This window comes from Passer domesticus, chromosome 2 (assembly GCF_036417665.1).
Source record: "Passer domesticus isolate bPasDom1 chromosome 2, bPasDom1.hap1, whole genome shotgun sequence".
NCBI lineage: Eukaryota > Metazoa > Chordata > Aves > Passeriformes > Passeridae > Passer > Passer domesticus.
In genome coordinates this window covers 61,436,389-61,462,092 of record NC_087475.1, presented here as the reverse complement: position 1 = coordinate 61,462,092, position 25,704 = coordinate 61,436,389, and the positions used below count along the sequence as shown (strand labels likewise).

Genomic DNA, 25,704 nt, shown 5'->3' with positions numbered 1-25,704 from the left:
ATTGAGTTCTTCACCAGAATTTTGTTTATGCTTTTTTTCATTACACTACAGAATCACAGAATGGTTTAGGTTGAACAGAACATTAGAGATCCTCTAGTCCAACCCCTCTGCCATGGTCTAGGTCTGGTTCCACTAGACCAGGTTGCTCAGGCCCCAATCTAAGCTGGCCTTGAACAGTTCCAGGGATCTGGCATCCACAACTACTCTCAACAACTTGCACCAGTGCCTCATTACCCCCTTAGTGAAGAATTTCTTCCTAACATTGTATTACCCAAATTGTATTCACTGGAATGTTTAGGACCTCCACTATTTGCATCACAAACTGTTCACTCATCTGTCAGATGTAAGGAACACCCAAGTTTCCCAGAACAAATCCAACAGTCAGGAGGAATCACTGTATTCAGAACCATGCTTTATGTAATATTTACATCATACAGTAATTTTGGAGAACTTTGCCACTATTTTAAATTACAGTTTATTAGATGCAATATTTGCTGTATTAAAAAAAAATCCAGCTAATGAACCTCTCCTTGTATAAGCTAGTATATAAATAAGGAAATTGCAATAGCACAGTAGAGGTGTTTAATGTCACATGAAGCTGTAGAGCAATTACTCCGTGTTCCATAACTACCTCTTGAAAAATCTTAAGAATGGTAATCTGATTATGTTACCATTGTCAAAATTATATTTCTCATGCTAAGTATAGTTTTGCAAGTTCCTAATAAAAAAGGAAGTAGGTGTTTTGCTAACTAGGCTGACAATTCAAGTATTCATGAATATCCATGGTTCATTGACCATTAACAAGCAGTAAGGCATCAAATGATGATTTAGAATTCCCTCCTTCCTACTCAATGCCCCCAGAGTAAAATACAAAAGCATATTTTAAATGTAGCATAAATTTTAATCATTGGCAAACAGGAAATTTTATTTGGGCAACATTCCAAAAAGCTGTCATTTTTTATTTCTGCCTCATTTAAAAAAAAGTTTGGTACAAGGATCTTAGTCAAATACGGTATGATGACAGAAGAACATTATTTCTTTAAACACTCATAACTGCACTGTATGTATGTATGTATACCAAAGCAACACTGAGAATAAACTCAATAAAATGCAAAAATTGGAGACATTTGGGTGGTGTGTGTTGATTTTTTTAAAATTTGCTTCCTATTTATGCACATAAATTAAGACCTCTAATTTTCTTTGGCATTATTTTTGCTATCATGATCTGATTTGTAAAATTTAGTAAACAAAAAAAAAAAATCAAGGAAAGTATTCTTTTTTAAAAGCGTGCCCCAGTACAAATGGAAAATTCCACACAGGATCCAGAAAAGTTGTGTGTATGTGTACAAACATGTGTGTGCTTATACATACATGTACATATAACCTGTCACTTGATTGCTGAAATGACAAAATTCAAAAGTCCCAAGATTGTGCTGGTAATGATCCAAATTCATTAATATGGCTTTGCAATCTACACACAAAAAACGGCTGCTTAGGACCCACAGAAAATATCTGTTTTGTCATAATTCAATTAAAAATTCCGGAAAGTTTAGCTGGCCATTTAGTGCCAGTCTACAGTGCTGCTTGCCAAAGTCAGACTAGCATACAGATTCTCATAGAAGAGTCAGAATGAAAGGAAAAACTCTGAAGGCCAACCTGTGGGAAGCGAGTCTCCCAAGAAGTCAGTAATACCCGAGCTGGTGAATTTCCTTAAGTTTTTCAGGCATCGTTTCAGTTTGACCTGAGCTCAGGCCAGGAATCTCACAGGCTTTATGAGCCTTACATTTTGCAGCAAGGCACAACTACAGCAGGAAGCAGAGCAAGTGCTGTCACCTCCTCAGCCCAGCTTCATCACCAGTCTCACCTGAGTAGCAGGTCAGATATTGTGATTTTCACACCCAGGCTGATGAGGCACCCTACAACCAGATAGCAGATCAGGCTTTTTAGGGAACTGAAGACACAAGACACCCAATCTGTTGGTTTAAGGATGAGAAAAGTGTTGAACTCAGCAGAGACCTTGCAAGAAGAAAGTAATTTTACACCTGTACAGAAGCAAAAAACCAAGCACACAGGACAGTAAACTTTTACCTTTAAAAATACCTAGAATATCAGGCAAAGGTTTTGTGAACTGTATCTAAATTTTATCCCAGTCCCATCCTAAGCCAGGAAAAGTTTTGCAAGTGGCACTCATGCATATGCAGATAACCAGATTTCACTGGGTGTTTTTGTAGACCCATCCCTAACTCTGCTGTATGAAGGGTAAAGAATGCAATATTAGGTAATACTTCCACAGACTAAGAGCAAAAACCAGGCAGATGAGCAAGTCCTGCCTCATTAAATAAACTGGGAATCACTCACAGCAATGCCAAATAAACACACTCAGTCCTGCCTGACTTCTGAAGCTGTAGAGAATATCTGGGACTGGTATCATCCAATAGGAAAACACTTAGGAATTCCCAAACTAAGAAGTTATAGATGAACATTTTCTGAACATTAAAGCAACACATGAAAAATGAGTCTGCTTGTACTACAGATGGACAGAAATTGCACCAGAATAAATCAACCTCTGTGCACTTTTCTTACACAGAAACACTTACCTATTTGACAAGTAAAGAAAATAGTCTCAAGAGGCTGAATATTTTTAAGATTAAATTACCAGGCTATGTTTTTAAAAATAGTAGCATCCTGTTCTTCCTAGCTCAGTTGAGCATCAATCCAGGTACTGTTTTGCAAGGCAGTATCCAAAGACATTCCTCAGCCTGCCATGCTGACTATCAGCAACAACAAATTGAGCAGCACTTCCCTGATTTGCCTTTCCCTGTCCTATATTCATCCTTCTAAACATCACTTAGTAGGTAAAGCAAGCTGTGCAGATAAACAGACAAGAAAAAATATGCTGTTGTATGTGTGATGCTTTCACAACTGCTCCTCATTAGCTTCATTCATTTTAGAGAGATAGGACAAGCAAATTAATCTGCTGAATTTTTTAATTTGTTAATTTATCAAATTTGTTAAGCAGTCAATAGTCTGCTGTGAAAAAACAAATATGGAGAAAGCAGAATCACAATTCAGTTTTATTTCTTTTAGTTAATGACAATCTCTCTCATAACAGAAAGGCAGAAAAAAGTGTTTTGTTCAAAATAATCAGATATAAATAATTATATCAGGAAGGAAATTATCAACAATAGAATCTCACAGAAAAAAAACAAACCCTCTACTTTTACAAAGACATGTGAAGTTCATTTTTAAGAACAGAGCAAGAAGCCATCTTTAATGCATCTGTTTAAACTGAAACTTTAGAACAGCTCTCTGCAACACATTTTACTCAGGAAAAATAAGGTAGCTATATGAAAACAACAGCTAGTCAATTCAAAATCATTAAGCAGAATGTTTTTACCACCTACCATTCACATCAATTTTGATTTTGCACAATGATTCATATCACTTACAGATTCCACTTCAGAAAATTAGGAACACCACCATTTCACTTGTCTCCTTCCAACATGAATTAGTCATGGTTCTAAGAATGACTAACCCTAAATGTGCATTAATTGATGGCTACTCCTTTAACAGGAACCAATTAAAGCTACTGCATAGGAATAAACTATTTTCATTCAAGATTCTTGTATTAGAGCACTAGTTATATGACACCACTGTAGTACTTGTACAGGGTATGCTATTCCCAGACAGGTTTCTCCCGGCAGTCTTTTTTGTTTTCTCCAGTGAAATTGTGCCATATGTCTTGCCACTCTAATTGCAACAATGTCTCTAAAGTACTTAAAATTTTTATCTTCTTTTAGGGTCAACTTAAAATTTTTCATCTCCCTTTAATGATACCAAGGGAATTGTAACAAAGTGTGAGGAACCTGATTAAAAAAAAAAAAAAACTTTTACTTTTTCTTCCTTTCAAGGAAAAATCCACATAATCTGAACATCCACCACTGGATGAACTACAAATGCATGTTCTGGTGAATAAATAATTTAAGCATCCAACCTCATATTAACTGCTTTTAGCCACTTACCTCTGGCTAAATAACCTAAAAATGGAGCATGCAAATTTTGTATTTGTAGCACTTCAGTAAGCTGTTGTACCTCTAATGAGAGTTTGAATGGATACTAAAGATTTTTCAGTCTTGCTCTGAATGCACTACACTGTCTGTGCTTAGGAAATTTAATTCAACTGCAGACCACTTAGTGGTAGGAATCTCCAGCAGCCAAGTGCCCCAGGTAGCACCTACCCTGAGCTGTCAATTAAAACTTGCTCTCTCCGAAGTCTGAGATCCATGACCTCAGAATTCCCCAAAGCCAGCACTAGATTGCTAGGATGCTACATAAGGAAGGAGGTATGTATGCTCTGGGATATGAAGCATAGTGCAGAAATGTGAGCAGAACTGAAGAACTAACCCAGGAAGTGCCCCTGGAGGCATGTGCAAAGCAGGTACGCTCCTGTTTCTTCCCTTCTGTCCTACACCAGGCTCACAAGATTCAGCTAACCTAGACAAGTAGCAGGCTGGAAAATCCACCTACACCATGCCACATGGACCTACCTTCTTCAATCCCACTGCCATGAAAACCCTTGCGGAAAATTCCATGTTTACCCCAGCTGCTAGAGATTAAACATACTCTGACTTGAAGTAAAAGCATGCTTAAATAATTACTTGACAATTTCAGAGATACTTTAATATGTAAAAGAAGTAACCAAACCCAAGAATCCTCATTCATAGCTCCAAGCCCCAAAAACACATCTAGTGGAAGCTGCTGTTTGGAATAACTGTAATCCCACCAGTTATTCTGTCCTGAGTTGCAGCTCTCAAACTGCACCCATGAACAAGCCCCACTACTTCACAAATGAACAGACTCAAGTGCAAGGTGGTGCAGAAAACTTGCCAAACGGGGTGTGTCATATGTCCTGTGACTGTCACAGATTTTATGGTGACCCTAAAGATATGGTTGTTTCTTTATTAATGAAGAAACAACCCTATATTAAAGATTGGTTTTAAATCTTTATTTTAAAAGATCCAAAATTTACAAAAGAAACAAAAAGGTACTTCTGAAAAGAACACAGTTAAAATAACTTTTTCAAACCTGTAAGGGATTATAATTCAGTAAGAAGACACTAAAATTCAGACAGAATCATAGAACACCTTGAGTTGGAAGGAACCCCTAAGGATCATCATTTCAACTCCCTGCTCCTTGCAGAGGCATAACTGTACATAACTTTACGTAACTGTAGAAGATTTTAGTTTGCTTTTAAATAATCTTAATTATAATTATGACAATAAATATGAACAATCAGTGTAAAGAAACTGCAGAACAAGCAGACATTGAAGTTATTGCACAATGTATCTGCTGAATCTCCTATGACCCAAGATTTCGAGTTTCAGTTTTTGGCACTGGATTCCAACAAATCTTTTGCTTCATTTATTTTTGTTGCTAAGTAAGGTGATCCACCTAAGAAGAGAAAGAGGAAAGGAATACTGTTTACACATTAGTATTAAGTACCAAACTACCTCACTTGCATCTCTTTATTACTCATTTTTATTAGCTCTTTCCTACACAGATCCTTGTGATACAAATGACATTGATAAGAAGTAAACTAATGGATAAGGAAACATGAGAAATGTAATCAAAACTGAAATCACTGTAGAATAACACAGAACAACTTGTCTCAGAGAGAAGACTGAAATATGAAATCACTTTATATCCTGTGATTTAGATCTCCAGTGGGATACTAGTGCAAATGTATGCAAGGTCAGCTGTCCTGAACATTAATTCAAACCTAACAGCAATTACTTCTACTCATACTAAAAAGTGAGAGGTAAAATTTTTACATAACTTTGACAAAGAATTATTGTGCAGGCATCTCCTGTGTGAGATGCCCAGAGTTACCAGCCAGAAATTATCACATTAAAGCTATTTAAACATGGTACACCTTCTAACACCTAGTGCTGAACACTGCCATTGCTCTACGCTCCATCTAACGATCTGATTACAGTTCAGCAGTCTTTGTGTGTCTGGGTTTTTTTCAGTCTACCCCTGAGTGCCAACCATCTGCCCACAGTCACCAAAAACAACACTGCAAGGTCTATATCAGTAACTTACCACTTACTATAATACACCTATATTTTTACATGAAAATGTGATTCCAGCAGTACTGTGCACTGCCTAGTCTTTGCAAGGCATTTGTTCAACCTTATTTTTTTCATTCACCATTTCCTTCATTCTGCTAGTCAGAAAAAAACAATGATAGAAGAAACATGCAGAGCTAGCTGTACACACATACAAATAAAAAGGTGAGGCTTGCTTAAAGACTTCTTTAGGTCATTGCTGCAGGAATCCAAATCAGTATAAAGTAATTTCATAGTGTAGTAAAACAACAGGAAAAAAAATGAAGTTCTTTTCCATGGTTTGGTCTTGTTTGAGTGTTTTAACTCTAATATGTAAGGAGGAAATTGAGGCAGTGCATGGGATGAATGATGAATTGACTATTGAAAAAAATTTTTTTTTTCTTTTCTTAAATCAAGTAGCTTTGTAACAAGGAATAGGATTACTACATTGACTATTGCTTCTTTCACAGAGTAGATAAGAGCATCAAACAAACAGTAAAGACTAAAACCTGCAATAAACAATGTATTCCAAGTAATTTTTAAATGCACATTGATTTTCTACATGTCTAGAATACAGCATCTTAAAGTAAATTTAAATCTGTTGGAAGTGTTTTCACTACATTTACATCCTTAAGTGCCATATTAATTTTGTAGCCCTCCAATGAGAGGAAATTCAATCTCATGATTGCCTAAGTGTTTGTTTATAATTAAGGCAAGTCCAAAAGGTTTCTCTTTTTTTTTCTGTGAGGAAATGTTCCTTCATAAATTTTGTAACTGATAACTTAACATACAATGTATCAATATGAAAACACTTTAAAACTGAACTGTAAAGATTAACAAGCAACCATTTCAGTAGTACTTTCTGGGGATGTTTTTATGCAGATTTCTATATATTTCTTATTTATTTCTAATATTTCTTTCTCCAACAGTTTGGATCTCAGAACACATGTAACTTAAAATCTGCAATTCCTGCTCTTTCTTCTGTCATCTCCAGGTGGTAAAATATTATTTCAAAATTAAATTATACAATTGAATATTATTTTTAAATGAACATCTGTGCTACCCACAGCCAGAACTGATCTATACAGAAGCAAACAAGCCTCTCTGTGATGCCACATGTTCAAGTTTACTCCAGGCCCTCACTCTGCAGCTGAAGATATTAAGGTTTTTTTTCTACAGCCATGCCAGAAGAGCTTCAGGGGCATTGAGAAGCACAAATCCCTGCAACTGGTGCTCCCACTGAGAAAACGCTCGGCGCCTCACTATCACGCAGGAGGGCTCACGACATCCATCCCAACCTGCACTGTGCCCAGCTGCAGCAGCATTAAAACTCTAAGAGTGCAGCATTAAAATCTTTGTTAGGGTCGTTAGGATCTTCCTAACAGGAAGCATCTCTTCACATACACTCAATATCCACCTGGAGATTCACAATTCTCTTTTGTTCACGTGTCCACATACTGCTACAACAAACGTAGAAGTTCATTATTAATAGAACTTGACCTAATAGGTACTCTGGTAGGTTAAGAGACTTTTGACCACTGTAAAATATTCGAAATGAAGACGAGAAATTCCTTTCTAGGTCTGTCCAACATATACAGTACAAAAAGAATAAAAATGAAAAGTCTGAAATCAAATTAGCAGGACAGCTTTTAAACTAAACTGAGGGATGAAGAGAGAAAAGCATCAACACTTCCCACGGCCAGTGGACACACTTTTTCATTTTCTCAAAACGGGGTGCTGGTAGGGAGCCTATAATTCTGTCAAAAAGATATAAAAACCCTCTGATTTCCCCTTTTGACTTCTGAAATACAGTGCAAGTCTTCACCATCTGTTATTTTAAAGCAGAGACAGCAATGAACATATGGGCTTTCTTTCTCAACCAGCTGTAGTGTAGTTAAAGTTATAATAATAGCCTTTCTCTAAGATAAATTTACATTAAAAACCTGGCCCGTAAAGCAACAGTGCCCAGCTTTACATTCTTTCCAAGTGAATTCCATGAAGTCTGGAATTCATCAATGATGTACTTAGTAACCGCAAAACATTTCCCCACAGAAAATTACTTTCATGCATGCAATTGGTCCACCACAGTTCAAAACAGGAATTTTATTTTAATGTAAAATTTTTATAGCTTATTTTTCCTTATTTTTCAAGAAGTTTTTGCGAAGTGTGGAAAACTGGTCCCTGAGCTCATAGTCTTAACTGAAGCAGCACAAGTACAGAAAACAACTTTAAATAAAAATTAGTAAAACCGGTTCATAAAGCTCAGTTTATCTGAGAGGACAAACAGAAGCTCAAGTCAATAAACAACAAACATTTGCACTTGATGTGGTTATTTACACAGTCAGAAAACTTAAAGGATCTCATTCAAGCCTCTTTCTTTCCAGCCCTAGTCAAGAAAAGTTATAATTATTTACCTTTATCAGGATGATTCAAAATCATGATTTTCCTATGCGCTGTTCTGATTTTGTCCTTGCCAGCAGATGGACTGCAAAAACAAATTGAAGTGCTTACAAGAAATGCCAGAGCACTCAGGCTAAAAATTAACAGTTTATACTGGCTTCAAAAATAATTGAAACTTGAGATTTTCACCATCTTGTGGACAAAACATAAAACTACATCTCTGAGGAAGCAACAACAACAAAGGCAGGTAAGGCAAAGAGAATGACATTTTTCAAAAGCCTGTGTATGTGACACATACAAGTACCTTTCAGGTTTTTGTAGAATGTAATACCTCCACTCATTTAAAATAAAAAATTTCAGGGGGGAAAAAGTAGGATAGCCCCAGCAGTTCTAGGGTATATCTGCTTGGTTATTCTAGCATTAAATGCAGAAAACACAATTTTTCCTCCAAGAAAATAAATATTTTTATGACCAGTGACAAAACAACAAATATTTAATATTATCACATTTTGTTCTACTGTAAATATTTTTATAGCAGCTATAAATATTTCTTCTTTCTGCTGGGACCTGAAAATAATGCCTGTATATGTTGTTTTTGCAAGGCTGTTCAACATGTTACATTCAGGGACACATTGATTTACAGGTGCTACCTACACAATATTGTTTACTTCAATGACACACATAAAATACGTATTTGGCCTAAATTAAATACAAAATATGTATCTTACCAGACACATAACCACTTATTGATGCAGTATGCCAACACAGTAAAGCTCTTGTATGCAAAAGGACAGTTTGAATGGTTCAGTTTTTAATAATTTTTTAGTATGCAGAAATGAATCAGTGTTTTCCACTTCAGGTGACTTCTTAATCAGTGATGATTCAATTAATTAATCTTTCTGTAGATACAGCTTGAATGCAAGGTATCAGCCCAACTCAATTCCCGAGGTAAACAACCTCTCTAATTATTATTCTGTCACAGTGAAATTAGGGTATGTTGCAAAAATAGTTCACAGAACTGCATAAGAAAAGAATACTTCAATTGAACACAAAATAACGTAGAAAATAAGAAACAAACAGAGGGTGAAGGGTCTTGGATTATACAGACACAAAACCGAAATGGTTTATCACACAACTATAAATAACAATCATCTATATTTTGATTTGTAAAGCTGTTTCTAATACTAAAAAGCAAATCTGTTATACCACTTTTAGAACCTCAGATGGCTCTAAACCATAACTGGGCAGAAGTGGCAATTGCATATTACAGAAGATCATACAGGTCTGCTCTGAGAAGCAACTGTGAAAATAGGGGTTACTTCAAATTTGCTTAGTTTATGAGATATTGTTTATCCCACAATGGGCTCTAAAGATTCTTTATCGCTAGGAGAAAAATCACATAATGTCAAAATCACATTTTCCTTGGCTTGCAATCTGACTAACACCAACATCATGCTGCCTTCTAACATCACCCACTGGCCAAGAAGTCTATCACTGTGGTGGGAGGCTGCAGGAAGGGGCTGACAGGAACCCTTCACAAAATTCCACAAGGATGCATGCAAAGCCTGGTACTTGGGATGAAGTCTCCCTTGCAATGCTAGAGGCTGGGAAATTCCTGGGTGGGGAGTGGCTCTGCTGAAAGGCACCTGGGGCACAACAAGAACAGTTCTCCACTGCAGTATGTTACCATACCTTCAATCCAAACAAAAGTCACATTTTATCTGAGCATGTTATTGTTTGCTTTTTAGTTTAAGCAGAGTACTAGAATAATTTATAAGCTATTAGAAGTCTTTTACAAAAAAAGTTACGGTTTTGGCAAGAGTATTCCACATTATTGCAACATGCATCTGCTTCATTCAATACTTGCTGAAGTAAAAACATATTGATGCAATACACCTACCTTACACCTAAAATAAGACTTGCTTCTCGCCTACTCATTTTCTGTTCAAATCCTCCCTTATAGTATGATGAAAGACTCTAAAAAGAAGAAAGGGGAAAAAAAGCAATAATTAGTTCATGTACAAGGTGCCAGGAACTAAACTGTAGTTATATGACCTTATTCAGAGCAGTACATTCATCTATAATTTATTTTGAAGGCCTGGAATGACTGGAAAACCAGATAATATGAAAGGACTTCTCCTGAGTGATAACACATACAAAAAACAACTTAGAAAAACCTACCTATGTTTTCACAATCTTCTACTGTTAATAAGAGATATTAATAGCTACAACCATTGAAATCCTGCCTCCAGGAAGAAAGTCCAGAATCAAAGTACATACTAGCATACAATGGTACAGTGCATGCATCAGGGGGGGCATGGGAGGGAAAGTAGGATAATTGCTGAGGACAGCACTGGTACCATCACAATGACAAATGCCAAAAGTGACAATATTTTGGCATCCATGGATGTTAGGGACAATCACTCCAGATATTTCTATAAAGCAAGTTGGCAAAAAACCCCAATAGATATAAGAACAGATTTGATGTGAAGGAATGCTACTTCAAAAAAAGAGTATAATGAGTTCTTTGAAGGAATCCTAAGAAACAAGAAAAAAAAAAAAAAAAAGAAACGAGAAAAATAAACAGAAAAAAAAAAAAAAAAAAAGCAAGAAAAAAAGAAGGCTTAGCATAAAGCCACAACCTCTATTTCAGGAAGCCACTGAGCTGGAGAACACTGGAAAATAGTCAAGTATGTAGGGAAATCTTAAGCCTTTACATCCTTCCATCAAAACTAATGACTGACAACTATTAGATACATGATCTGGGGTTAATTTTTTTTAAACTCATTGTCATATGAAACTTTATCCACTGTTTCAAGAAGGGAAGAAAAAACAGGGGGAAAAGAACATTAAATAGGATATGGAGATGAGAGTAAATCATTATAGGTACTGTCACAGAGAATGAGCTGAAAGTGTATTTGTCAACCATAAATCTATTTTAAATTATGAAAAAAACCTATGGAACCATCATTGATGGTTAGCAGTGATCACAATGTGAATGTTTCTTTAAGTCCCAGAGGCAGCAGATGTAGCTCCAAGCCTTGGCAAACTGGCACACAGAAATCACTCAACAAGACTAAAGTCTTTTACTCAATGCAAAATCTATCAAAAAAAAAAGCTTCTTTTGTTGCTATCAAAGGGAAGTCTGGCCTGAGAGCTGGGGCTATTTTTAAGTATTCCCTCTAACCCCAAGTAAAATGTGCCTGGCCCTTGAAAAAAGACTCTTCTCACTAAATAAAGTCATTCATATTCAGTGAGAATTTTGCCTTATGTCTACACAAGCTCTCTTATATAATTTCAAAACCATTATATCATTTAAGGGGCTCTGTCTATGATATCTAAGAAAAGCCCTTAGGTTTAGGAGACATATTCAGTATTTCTGAACCACGCTTATATAGCATGGTTCAGAAATACTTCACCTATTGCTATATAAAGTCACATGCAACCACAGAAGAGATTTTTTTTAGTGTGTTGTTATTGTCCAAAACAAAAAGTGGAACAAAGTAACGACTACTGTAACACTACAGGTATCACAGCTGAAGGAAGTGTGGACATGCCATGCCAACAATGAGAAGCTGTGGAGGAGCCACTTCTGTAACTATGGGGTAACACAAACCAGGTCTGGAACAGTGCACATGGCCATGACAGGTTAGAGGGTGCAACACTAAGGGAACACACAGCACTTCTCTGGCTCTCTGAAAGGAAATTATGTCAATAATTTAATTAACAGGTAAGACCCTTGAAGAGCAGAACTGCACAGAAATTTGCAACAATACCAACAATTACTACAAGCAAAAGAGAAAAGCATACTTTAATGCTCTCTGGAAGTTTTTCCAGAAACGTTTGCTCCCAAAGCAGTCTAGGTGCAGAAGATTTCCTCAATTCTTCTCTGCCCTTCCACTCTGACATACAACTCTAATGCAGAACACTAGCTTGCTATTAATGTAGAGAAGAGCAACATTTGAATTTAACACAGCTTGTCTCTGTTCTTGGTAGACTTCATCTAAAACACTATTTAAAATGAAAGACTAGGGAGAGATGGCAGCAAGCTTCCATTCAGAAACATTTTTTCATGTTTTTAAAGCCTACTTCCTTGACACTGTTCTAACCTTAGGAAGCCTCGGTTCATCCCCCCCCAGAGGAAAGAAAAAAGAAATTCTGTACCCTGTGTCCTTTCACACACAAAAGGTTTGTTGAATTGGTCGCCACGAAAAAATATTTTCTTCTCATAACTGAAGGATGTAGAAACAATAATCAATTCTTAAATTAAGATCTCCATCCTAAGCAGAATTTAAAACAAAAGGAAATTACACATAAAAGCATTTTTTCCATTGGTTAGAAAATAGAGGAAAAAAAACTGAGACTTCATTTTAGGCAACACGTAGGCAAATTTCTAGTTCCCTAATGAAAGCACTTTCGCATCCTACTCAAACTAAAACATTTTTTTCCTAGTTGTAAATTCTAAGTAATGGCTGGAAAGATATTTTTCTGTTATGAGAACTCCTTGATGAGCAGGCAGTTGTAGACACTTGATTATTTATTAGCTCCAGGAATTGCAAAGAAAATTTTGTACTGGAAAAATCGTTGAAATGAGCTCTTCATTCCTTTGTACTATTTGGGGGAAGGGGAGGAGGTATCATTTAATTTACTTAATTTCCTTTCACATTATTACTGTTTAGCAATTTACTTAAGTCCTCCTTTCTGAACAAATGCTATTAATAGGTTTGGGGCATAGAGAGGGACAGAAAATGGCTGCACTTGCTTTGCAAATGTTTATTCAGTCTTGCAAATCTTCACAAAAGCAACCAAATAAGAAAATCCAATGCACAGAGACCCTGACATTCTTTCGTAGTACAGGGAAAGCATAATCACTGTTTCCATGCCAGTTAAGAGAGTGAAAACACCAAAACTGTGACCATACATTACATTGCATGGAGTAGTGAATTTTTCTGAAAACTATATGTTGCTGTTCCAGGCCCAATACAGTCCTCCACCAAAAAGGGAGCAAACACTGGAGGGAAAAAACCAAACACAAAAAACAAACTACAACCACAAACTATTAGAAGCTGTGATATAATATACAATTTTGCTAACATCAACTGTAACTTCTTTAACTTCAGTTAGAAAAGAAATCTTATAAAATGGACTGCATTGTTCTCTAGAAACTTTGTTTTCAATTAAGGACAAGAGAGACAGTTGCTACCCTTACCTTTCAATTCAGAACTCCATGAGTCTGAGCAGAATCAGATCCAATAAAGGAAATACAGCAAGAAAACCTAATGATGTTCTACAGAAGACATAATTTTCTAATGGAACACAGAGTTTCATGATTGTGGGATTTGAGTATTTGGATAGTTCATTTGGCCTAGAATTTCTGTGTCTATCTTCAATATCTTCCATCTGTCTTTCAATTCTCAGTATCATAGATTCCACAAAGAAAGCTAATGAATGCTACTGAAGTATTTGCTTCTTTATTTCACACTTTAAGGAAATATTAATAGTATAACTAATGGCACTAATTCTGAGGAAGAAAAGCCAAATAACTACTTAGAGCTATGCATCTTCTACTGGCAACACTCTTCTCACTACACACAGAAACAAAACAGTGTCACTGACACCACTGACAAAACTACACTCAAACTAAAACACCATTTCTGTGGAAGCAACCATCATGACTTGCCATAGAGTGGAAATGACAGCGTTTCCTCTATTGTATTTCTCCATTGAAAGAAAGATGGTAGAAAACTTCAAGACTAAATTACAAAAGCATTTATAAATACATATTCTTAAATATGAAGTGACTGTCTTAAATGAGATGTAAATATTCAGAATAAAGGTTTTACTTGCCTCTGCATACTATTCTGACTAAAAGATGAGTGCAGTTGTTGACTATACATGTTACTTATTTACGTAAGTAAATAGGAAGTGTAAAATCCTCAAGATACAGCAAGCAGCATTTTAAATGATCACTTCATAATTGCTCAGCTTGACCTTTCCCAAGTCATTTACCAGTGAGCAGACAGAAAAAATAAACTGCATCTGTATTACCTTGTTTGGTTGGGAGGGACCATCAACTGTGACTTCTACTGCAGAGCAGGAGATGCATTGTAAATGGAGGAGGAAGAGTAGGGGCTTACAGAGGGAGGCAGCTAGCTTTTAAACAGTCAGCTGCTCACAGACTCTCAAGAAAAAGAAGGCCATGAGGGACAAAGTTTCATTCTGGAAAGCTAGAATAAGCACTGAAAATTATAGGGACCGAGTTAGGTGCCTTCACCCTAGAAACCCAGCAAAGTAAGACTGAGCCCAGACACTGAAGGTCATGAGATGGCACGGGTAGAAGTACCAACTGCTTGGCAACCTTTGTCAGTACAGTGTAAAGGGCAATAAACTGTCAAGAAACATGATGCTGAGTATAATTCACAAATTATACTCAGCAGCTTCATATTCCACAAAGTCATGTGAAACTACTAAAATAAGCAGTTTGCAGAATAAGTACTTATATAGGACCTTTGCATTTAATCTTTATTGTTTCAAAGAAAATAATCCATTGTTAAGGGGAGAAGAAAAAAAAATTAAAATATAAACTGAGAAAGTAGTAGCTGTAGAGTAGCAAAAATAAAATAATCCTGGCCAAGAATTATACAAGGATCTTCAATTTGGACCATGGTTGTAGAAGAAAAATATTATCACTATCCTCTCACAAATATAAAGCCAGAAAATACACACAGTAAGTGGCAAACAGGAAGAGAGTTTTTACTGTCTCCAGTAGATCTCTCTGAAAACTTGTACTTTCAAGTTCAGAAATAGAACAGCAGAAGAGATACCCTACTGGAAATCAACACACAATTGTGGGCAGAAAGGCAGGATGTGAAAGCAGACAGAGGATACTGCTCCAGGGACTAGGAACACTTAGAATGCAGAAGCTCCTGGTTTGCTCTTTATGGTTGTTCATGAATTCTGCATGAATTTACCTCAAAGTCACTGAGGTAAAAATGAGATAGGTCTGTAATGAGCTTGGCTCAGTCAGTATTGAGGGGTGCAGTTTCCTAGGAACAGACACCTCTCCATGCAGTAGCATGTCACATTTCCATGTGTTAAAGACTCACTGCATGCTTTCTTATGTGAATGTATCTGAATTTAGATTCTCTAGCCTATACCTACAAATGGATAGAAAAAGAATGGCTAGAGTAAAACAGCTAGGGAAGGAGGGAGGGTGAAGACTGAAGCACTCCATACTCTGAAGCCACATGTACTGCCAGCTACATCTAGCAAGTCTGCAAGTCAGCCTGTATCTGTATCATGTGAAAGCAATTTAATTCACAGTATCTAAAGTCCCCTCTGTTGTTTTGGCAGGCAATATGGGAATATCTCAAAAAATTTTTTTTGAAATAGGAAAAAAATTTGACATTGGTCTCACAACAGCAATGCAATAAGAGCGACAGAGAGCAAAAAAACTTTTCCAGGAGCACTGTTTCTGGCTGAAACACATGGCAAGCAAACACAAATGTGGACCAGCCCCAAGAGGACAGTTGAATCTCCTCCCCAGGAAGCTTGGCTTGATCAAGCTTGTACCTTCAGCTCAGGAACACCAAGTACAGATGGCAAATGAATTTGGACCGCAGTGTCTGTCTAGACAGACTCTGTGCTGCAACTGGCCTAACATCAGTAGGTACAATGCCAATATCATGATGCTTAAAAACTTACCTTTAGTATATTTTTCAGGAAATAATAATATGCAACAACTACTCCCTGAACATGCTCACCTATCAGCATCATGAAGGGAATAGCATTCTTTTGCTGTGGGTAGGTGTACACTGAATATGAACTCTGAAGGAACACAAGCAGACATCTATCTCATTGGGAATTATTCAATCAAACAGGAATGGAACACATGTATTTATTTACCAGAGGAAAACATAGCCACTGAAGCAGTAAGTAAATGTTCTCAAATATTCCCTGCATATGCATCCCATACAACATTCTACTTCTTGATTTTTTACCTCATTATTGTATTTTTTAACACATACGAAAAAAAAACAAAGAACAAAAACCTGGTTAAAAGTTCAAATTAGCTGGGGAAGAAGAAAAAGACAACTCATATGTTAACCAGCACACAAGCTCTCCTATCTCCATGGCAACCCATCCTAGAAGTTCATCAATTTGTCTTCTTGATTTTTAACACTGTATCTAAAAGACTAAATTCCTTCACTTTTAGCTGCTGGAAATGAAACTGAATGTCATCACTTTGCAATATTTAGGAATTAGTGACATTCTCACAGTGCACTTGAACAATTTATCTTTACACTTACTAGTAAAGGGTTCCAAAACAAGGAACATCAGAAGAAAAAACTGCAACTGTTTATCAAACTCATAAACATCTTTTGATACAGCTTTATCCATAGTGATTTAAAATACAGAAGACAACATGCCAGAACTCACACAGTAGGGAGCAGCCCTACCCTGGGAAAAAAAATTATCTACCTGGCACTTTACTGTATTTAACATACATGTCTCCTTTATGGAAACTTGAAATAAAAAATCATAATTTTAGCGTAAAATAGTATCTAAACTTACAGAAGTTGAAATCCTCTTTGCTGCTTCTGTAATTGTCTGCTCCAATGGTTTCCAAACACGGAAAGCGTAACGACCTAAAAAAGATGGAGGATAAATGAAATATTCACTAAAATGCAAAAAAACACCCCACAAACAAGCTCCAACTTATGCTCATCAGTTGACAGTGGAAAGAATTTTGTTTTTAAAAAAACACAAACTATTGGGAGAGGGAGAAGAATTTTAGTACACTACATCTAAAAACCTAGTCATGGACTGCAAAGACCCACTGTGTTTACTCACTAACTCACTAAATAAATAGATTTAAATACATTTCAATATGATAAATTAAGATATCTGCATTGTGAACTTTAAGAAAAAGGGTGGTTTGAAACATTAGCTTTGGGTATACATTATTTATTAAATACTCTTCAAAGGTTATGTCTTCAAAAAAAGAAATCCATGTACTACACGTTTCTTGCTGTGATGCTGTATGCTTAATTACACACCTTGTAAATACTACATTTTTAATTTCGTTAGAAAAAGACAATCTTCTGGGATTCAGAGCCATTCAACTGTCCACTAGCACTGAATGTGTATAGCTAGGAAAGAATAGAGGGATTCCTGTAAGGCTGTGTTCCCAGAAGAACAAAGCAGCTCTATCAACACCAGAATCAAGATTTATGCCATGTTACTGGAGGATTTTCCATGTAAATCCTCTCTCCCCAGTTATTGTTTTAACTATTCTTTAGCAATGTAACTCAGTGATACACACTGGAAAAACTATTTATCAAATATGGCTCTGTTTCATTCAAATAGCATCTTGCATTCATTCTTACAACACATATCATGTCTGCAAGTTTTAGCAATCTAAGCCTGTGCCTATGGTAAGACAGGAGTCAAAAACACATTAGACTATCTCTGTTGAAATGTTGTGAGGTACCATTACCTCACTCTCTTCTTAATGCTTTCTGTTAACCACTATTTAATGTTAAACTCATACCCTGTCTTCAAACTAGAACCTATTTTTCAGAATAACAAACAATGCAGATGCAAAGAGTTCAGGTAATAAAAAATGTAGTATGGAAACAGTTAGTATGATAAATCACTGGTCCATAAAACCTTTTATTTTCTTCTATTTCAATTTGTCGAGCATCACCTCCACATCACAGCATCTTGTTGCACTCTTCTGTACTAAAGGGCTTCTACACTGCAATATGTTACTAAGTAAATAAACGTTTCACCTTTCATTTTGCAGACAAAAAGCAGATGGAGCATTTTAGCTGCTGTCCATGAAATTACATTATACATATAGCTTTCTCCACCTTTTTCAAAAAGAATTTTGGAATTTATTACTTTGAAGGTGGACACAATTTTCCATAGTACTTTCAAGCAACCTTTCCACTTTCCACTATTTCAATTCAACAGAACTTCATTAACCCTTTCAGAAACTGCAGCTCACTAAGTGAGAGTTCTGCCAGTAATTCATCTTACCTGCAAACGCAACAGTTGCAATGCCAAGTCCAAGTGCTATCATAGTCCTGGCCTAAAGCAGAAAAACAGGAATCAGAATAACATGTGAATTCTAATTTGATATATACACACCTTTTACTTTAACAAGGAGCATTTCTGATGTCTGATGTGGACATTTCAGTTTCATCACTTTCATAGCTTATAAATAAGTTCTCTATTCCACAGACTGTTAGATTTTATAGTTCAGTCCCATTAACCCCCACCACTGTATCAGGTTTAACTTGAACTACCAGCTAGCAAATCAGTGAACACACACGGAAATCAGCTCATAGCATGCACTGATAAAAACACAAGGCACATAACTATACAAGATTATTTGAAATTACTTGTGCAGTCTAGTTCAACACGGTACATAACAAAGTATCAGTTTACTACAAAAACATGAAGATCTAACTCAAAACTCCCATATCAGGTGTATGTATTTTCCTACAGTGCTTGAAAAAGTCAGGCACTTTAAGAAGGACAAGAAGTATTCCTATGCTGATCAAGAAGCTGATGAAAGATATGAAGTAAACCTTGAAGAAAGGACTGCCTCCTCACATGCTTGCAGAATTCAGGAAGGGTAACAAGCTCTCCACTTCTGAAAAGCCCCTATGCAATCTTTGAAACAAAGGAAATAGTCATCTGCAGCATCACCTGTCTTATCATACAACAGTTCAATAATGCCTTGAATTTCCCCCCGGGAAACCTGAGAAATCAGATTAGGTTTATCTTGAATTCAAAACATAATGACAGTGAAAATGCTTTTATCACCAGACTGTCTTTTCTATATATGACTTACTTCCACAATTACTCCATAACTGGTTTATACGTTTTATACAAGCAATTCTGACAGAAGGACTTAAAGCTCCAACTTCAATGTGAATGCCCTAGTAACTGCATCTGGAACCCAGGTGCCTTTACCACTAAGATTTCTGGGGCTAAACTACTTTGGTTTTGATTGTACCCAACCTCATTTCTAGACTGTGGGAGCAGGGGAAGAGTACAGAAATACTGTTTTCAAAGCCTTCCTAGAGCTGTCTGAATAGGGCCTAGATGATGGGTTGGCAACTTGCCCAGAAACAGGCAGCTGTAGGAGATGCAGGCGCTGCCCTCATGCCCAGTGGCTCCTACATTTGGCTCTGAAGGCGAGTGGCTGTGACTGCTGCCCGTAGCACTGAGCTCAGCACAGAAGAAGCTCAGCCTCCTCTGAGGTCACCAGTAGAAGCAGCTGTATTCCTCTGGATCTAGCTGCAGATTTTAACAAAGTACCTACCTGAGAGGGGATTGTTGCCTTAGATATTTGCCTGTACATTACATTTTAGTAATTTAACTCTTCCATTTCAGTGCAGTCTTCAGTCTCAATGCTAGCATTCATTTCTGAATGTAAAAGTAATGTAGTAGCTTTAAGTCTGTTGTTCCTTTCACTTCCACAAAATTTCCTCTTATCTTTTCCCCATGAAAATGTTTAAGCATGTTATCTTATATGGCAGATGATGTAAAATTGTGAAGCATACAGTTCATCTCCTCACTAAACTAAAACTCTTGTCATTTCTTCTCACAAATCAGTTTTCCCAGGCTCTCAATATTCAAACATTAAAAAAAATTCCTCCACTTAGACACAAACCACAAACAACACCTTTCTGGAAATATCCTAACCCTATAGGAATTCTATATTATTCTGTCTTGTGGTTTGTGACCATGGATTAATATTAAAGAGTTTCCTTGACTTATTCAGACCGACAGCAAGAATCTTTTACTAAGTGGTTACAGTCAATTAAGAGCTCAACAATGTGTGAAATAGATCATGCTGGCAAAAAAAAATAAAATATTAGCCTTTGATTGTGCAAATTAAGTTATACTTGCTTTGCCACCAAAAAGGTGGTTTAAGTCAGTAGTTTACAAGACATGCAGGTTACAGCAAGGCATTAGCAGCAGACACCTCATCACAGGGAAGACCAAGCACAGCGACCAGACTAATAAATAATACCAGGATTCTGTCAGTTCAGTGCAGAAGCAGCTGAAGTGTTTTTGCACAGTAATCTGGGAGAACAATGCAGAGACCCCAGAGGGCCTTTGACAGTCGGCCATGTCCGCTGGAATGCATTAGTCCAATCTCTGTGGAAAGCACCAGCAGTTGGTGGAAAGCCACTGTTGCCGGGAGTACAGCAGCTAAAAACAAACCATGGCAGCAGCCCTTGAATAGGAGCAGGATGCAGGATCAAGGGGAAAATAAAGACAAGACAGAAAACTTGGTAAAACCGCTACAAAGCTCAAGCCAGAGAGGAACGAAAGACTGTCCACACATTTAAGTGAGGGACAGGCACCATAAAATCTGAGAAATACAGGTTTATGGTAACTCACCTTATTTGTATATATTGAGCATGTTAGAGAAGAGTCACTTGCCACATCTTAGCAAAGAAGTGATAACTTGACATGCCAAAGCATCTTGCATGTTTGTTATGGTGTGAATGTATCATAACTACACACATGTGATAAAGACGGAATTTGGATCAGTGTGAGATTGCAAGGTTGGCCTTTTTCTTGTCATAAAAGCAGTGGCAACTTCAAGTACTAACCAGTAAATTTTTAAGTCCAACTTGACTCAGTTTCCTTTTTTATACTCTCTCAATTCAGTTGAATATTTAAAAGAATCAGTCAAGGTTAGCCTGGTGCTTTGAAATGTAAAGTCCAAAGGTTTAATTAAATGCACTCCTTTCACGTCAATATTAAATGAAAGCAACTCGGTCTCTCTGTGGAAGGCAGCAGTTCATTTACAGCATGCTAATACAACTACCACCATGATCATTTTTGTCTCCTATTGCTTGAAATTGCATTTCATAAGGGATAAATAAATAAATACATGCACACTGACTTTCAATTATGACAGAATTGACCTTCCCCCCCCTCCAAAAATGCTGTTAAGAAACTTCCAAGATGTGGATTTTAAATGAAATCATTATGTTACAATCCAAGAGGGAAAAATAAAGAAATAAAATATTAAAAACTAACATCTGTCCCTTTCTTTATTCAATGAATCAGCTCCCAAAGGTTAGTCATCAACCCCATGCTATTCTGCTGATCTCAGTATTTTAATTTTACTATGTAATTCAGTCTTCAGTAACAAATCCTCCTATATGAAACTAATGAAAAAGTTATGCTAAATCTGTAAAACCTGAATTTTCTTAATCCTTTTCAGAAATTAGTATAAGAAAACACAAGCATTAGAATGGCAACTGCCAAGACCTGATTTACCCAAGCATTTGGCAAACAAAAGAGCATAAAGCATATTAATTAACATACAGTGTGTTAGAAACAGAGAATTTCTGCCTATTCCTTTAAGATTTAATTCTTCAGTAGCCTTAATGCCTTAATTTTTTTAGCAGAAGAAACAGGGGAGGATGAGATAATTATTTTTGCAAATCCCCAACCAATGGTGCCCTTCTAACTGAAACATACTCAAAAAAATAAAATTACATATGAAGTTCTTAGCATTAGAGTTTCTTCCAGGGAGTAGAAAAAAGTTAAATTCATAAACAAAAGGAGAATTTCAAATGCATCATTTTAAAACTTCAGCACAACACTCTTACATCTGACAATGGGCTGCAAATGCTAATGCTTTCCAAATGTTAAAACCTATCTGCCTGCATACGATTTGGATTTTATACTGGTTCTTCTACTACAACTAGTGGAACACCCTTCTCAGTCAAATGAAAAATATTTTGCTCTCCTCACTACTAAGTTTCACACACACAGCAGGAGTTCTAAAGTCTTTTGCCTCAGAAACCTACAGTGAGCAGAACAGAATAAAAAGCACAGAGAAAATAATAATTTGTTTTCATGGGTTGAATGGCATTTTGCTTAATTGTGGACCAGCAAAATAGGAAGTAGGTACCTACAGTCAATTAAATGCACACAAGTATAAATTGCTTAACTAAAAATTTTTAAGGTTTGGTTTTCTTTTGTTGTGTGTTTTCTTTAGTTCTGTACACTGCTAAGAAGTAGGATACACAAGTATATTAATTAAATGTACAAAAACATTTCTGAAAATAGGTATTTCTTTAAATAAAAATTCTTGACTGGAAATATAAATTATTGTTTGGTATGGAAGATAGAATAACGCTTCTGTTCCTCATAAGAGTAGCTACAGTTTATTGGAATACTGCTCTAGAGCAAACCACCTTACTAACACTATATGGAGGCAGAACTATTGTGAAGTGGGATTACATCATAAACTCTGTGCAACCGATTTGATTTCATAATCTAGTGTTTCCCCTCTAGACTTAACCTTCCTATGAAATTTAATTGGTTTTCCAACAGTGAATTAGAAGTAATTTCAGCTAGGTGCTGTTCTCCATACTGACACAATTCTCACATCATTTTGTGCCCTTTAATTTCCAGCAACCTTTTTGTTTTGTATATAAGCCTATGACTACAGTTCTGGATGGTTTTTCATAGGAAATTGAACCAGAGCAAGATTCACTAATAGAACAATTACCATAAGTTATTCAAATCAATCTTCTTGTGTATGTACTAATTAACAAAGGCTCCTGTGGGTGATCTTTGAGAACAGACTCCTCACGCTTCCACTGCTGCTTTTCCATTGCTCCAAATGCTTTTGTAAAACAGCCACAAGAGTAAACGTGACCGTGATCAAGTGACTTTCAGCTAATACCCTGGACTAAGGAATAAATTCCACTAGGAAACCGTAGACATCCAGATTTCAGTCCCCTGAAGACCCACCTCAGTCTCCAGACCTCAGTAGGAATGTGACAATATTCACAACAACAAAGCAAGCCATGCTACATCCAAATGCAACTTTTGTCCCAGATGGGTAAGCAGGCCCAAAGACTCAACAAAATTCTAGGAATTCCCTGCTACCATTCTGCAGGGAGAATGGCCATGACAATAACAAGTTTCAGAGCCAGTTTCTTAAGATTAAACATTTACAGTTAAATACACAGGAAGACTCTTCTGTGGGGAAAAAAAAAAAAGTCCTAGACTGTAGTAACAATGAATAAATAACCTAGAGAACTGTGATTTTTAAAACTGTGTTTTAAAAAAAAAGTAGAAATATTGTAGAGAAAACTTCACACACACAATTAGGTTAGGCAAGTAAGACTTTTAAGCCATTTAAAAAATGTGAAAACTTCACCATCTGGGGCTTTAAGCCGCGTGTTTTTCCCAATTCTCTTTTCCAATGGGAACTCACTGTTCCCTGAACTAGTTGAAGTGACAGGAATGAAGAAGTGGGATAAAATCCCAGCATCCTTTCCTCTAGAGCATGATACAGCATGGAAACTTTGGAGACACTCTGCCTCCACCCAGCCTTTCCCACAGTACAAAGTACCAGATGAGAATTACTGTTCTGAAACAGAACCCTACAAAACCTTCAACACTCAAACCTGCCTGTGGCAATAACATTTGCACAGTGGGTGAAAACACGTCAGGTATCACCTTTCCACAGCAGGGAACAAAATTTTTGGCCTTGTTTCTGAGTGCTGGGGCTGAAGTGTTCCCATGCACCCTGTGGAATCCCAGCGATAAGGAACTAATGTGCATGTTCCAAACACCCACTGGCTGTGGAGCCAACCAAGGACTCTCGGTGGTGACAGACAAGGACTGCTGGCAATAACCAAGGATTGCTGGCATTAAGACGCCGTGGGATAGAACAAGATGTGGCTGGAGAAGGAGGCCATGCAGAGGCAGGGCAGCGCTTTTCCTTGCTCCAGCTGCTGGAGGTAAAACAGCATGGTACAGTGCAAGGGTGAGACAAAGCAGGGGACACGGACTGTACGGGGTCATCAAGGCCACCAAAGCCCCCCCAAGCCCTCCAGCCTGTTTCCAGAATTGCACAGAAAGAGAGAAACCTATCTTCTTGGCAGGGAAATCCTATCCATAGAAAAGCATCCCCAGACACTTCATCAGCTGGACTGAGGCTGGAATCAGGACTGGTGATCTCCTTGAGTCTTTCTCTCACTTTTCCTCTCTCTCTCTCTCTTTCTTTTTCTCTTCCTATTGTTCTTTAATTCACACCGTCTTTTCTCCCTTGCCCTTCACCCCACCCTGTACCCAACACCCGCTGCCGTGTGCTGACACCGCAGGTCAGAGCCAGCACTTCCACACCAGCCGCGTAGGGCGCTAACGAAACTTCCCCGCTGAGGACCCCCTGAGCACTCAGGAGCCCCGGGTGTGCCCTCCCTCAGGGGTGGGACGCCGCTCCCGCTGCCCCCGCGGCACCGGCCAGGCCCCGCGCCCCAGCCCGCAGCGGAGCGCAGCACGCGTGTCCCCGCCACCCCTCACACGTGTGCAGGCCCGGGGTGCGGGCGGGGCAGGAGCCGCCTCACGGCCCCGCGGGTGCGGGTCCCGCCGTGCGCTCACCAGCCCCCGGTCCAGCTCGGCTTGGCCCTTGCCGGCGCCCGTAGGGGCCCGGGCGTACTCGGCGTAGCGCAGGCCCTCGGCGGAGGCCGCGGCGCCCTCCATGGTGGCGCCAGGAGGAGCGAACACTACGGGTCGGCCGGAGGGACAAACAGCGCGGCAGGACGCAGCGCGAAGGGCCTCCTTCCGCGCGGCCGAGGCCGGCGCGCCGTAACCCGGGAGCAGCGGGAAAGGGAGCGATGAGGGATCATCGGAGCAGGCATTAGGGATAATCTGACAAATGGGATCAGGAGGGGAAAAACATTCAGACCACACGGAAATTATTCGTGCCCATCTTCAGAATACAGGAGTTCAGAAAGTGGGGGGCGGGGGGATATATGTAAAAGAAAGTATAAAGCGTAATTAACCTGGGGGAAAAAAATCCCGCTAAAATGCGTTTTAAAATGTACATGCTTGCTTGGGCCTCAGTTGATGTCTGTATATGTTTCACTGTGTTTATGCTTTGATTCCCTGCACATGCTGCCACTTTGGATCGTAGTTCATTCACCCTTCTGGAAGGGCTCCTCACCTGCTGCCCCTGTGCAGAAGCTGCCCACCGCCTTTGTCCCACGCCACAGACAGTAAAATGCCACCGTCAGTAAAATGCCACCGTCAGTAAAATGCCACCGTCAGTAAAATGCCACCGTCAGTAAAATGCCACAGACAGTAAAATGCCACAGACAGTAAAATGCTCAGCCCCGTGTCCCCACAGCCGTGA

General features: G+C 38.0%; 1 protein-coding gene across 2 annotated transcripts; it reads right to left on the bottom strand.

Moving 5' to 3' along the window:
• Positions 1-4,983: 4,983 nt before the first annotated feature.
• DNAJC15 (DnaJ heat shock protein family (Hsp40) member C15) lies at positions 4,984-25,105 on the bottom strand. Of its 2 annotated transcripts, none has more exons than XM_064408709.1 (6): positions 24,951-25,105; positions 18,552-18,603; positions 17,082-17,155; positions 10,408-10,484; positions 8,522-8,592; positions 4,984-5,451 (listed from the first exon to the last, which is right to left on the bottom strand). In XM_064408709.1, exons 1-6 carry the CDS (start codon positions 25,050-25,052, stop codon positions 5,381-5,383), a joined length of 447 nt encoding a protein of 148 aa, XP_064264779.1. In that variant the 5' UTR covers positions 25,053-25,105; the 3' UTR covers positions 4,984-5,380. The 2 variants fall into 2 exon arrangements, with proteins under 2 accessions (XP_064264779.1, XP_064264780.1); XM_064408710.1 differs by lacking the exon at positions 24,951-25,105 and adding an exon at positions 19,106-19,196.
• Between the last annotated feature and the right edge of the window lie 599 nt (positions 25,106-25,704).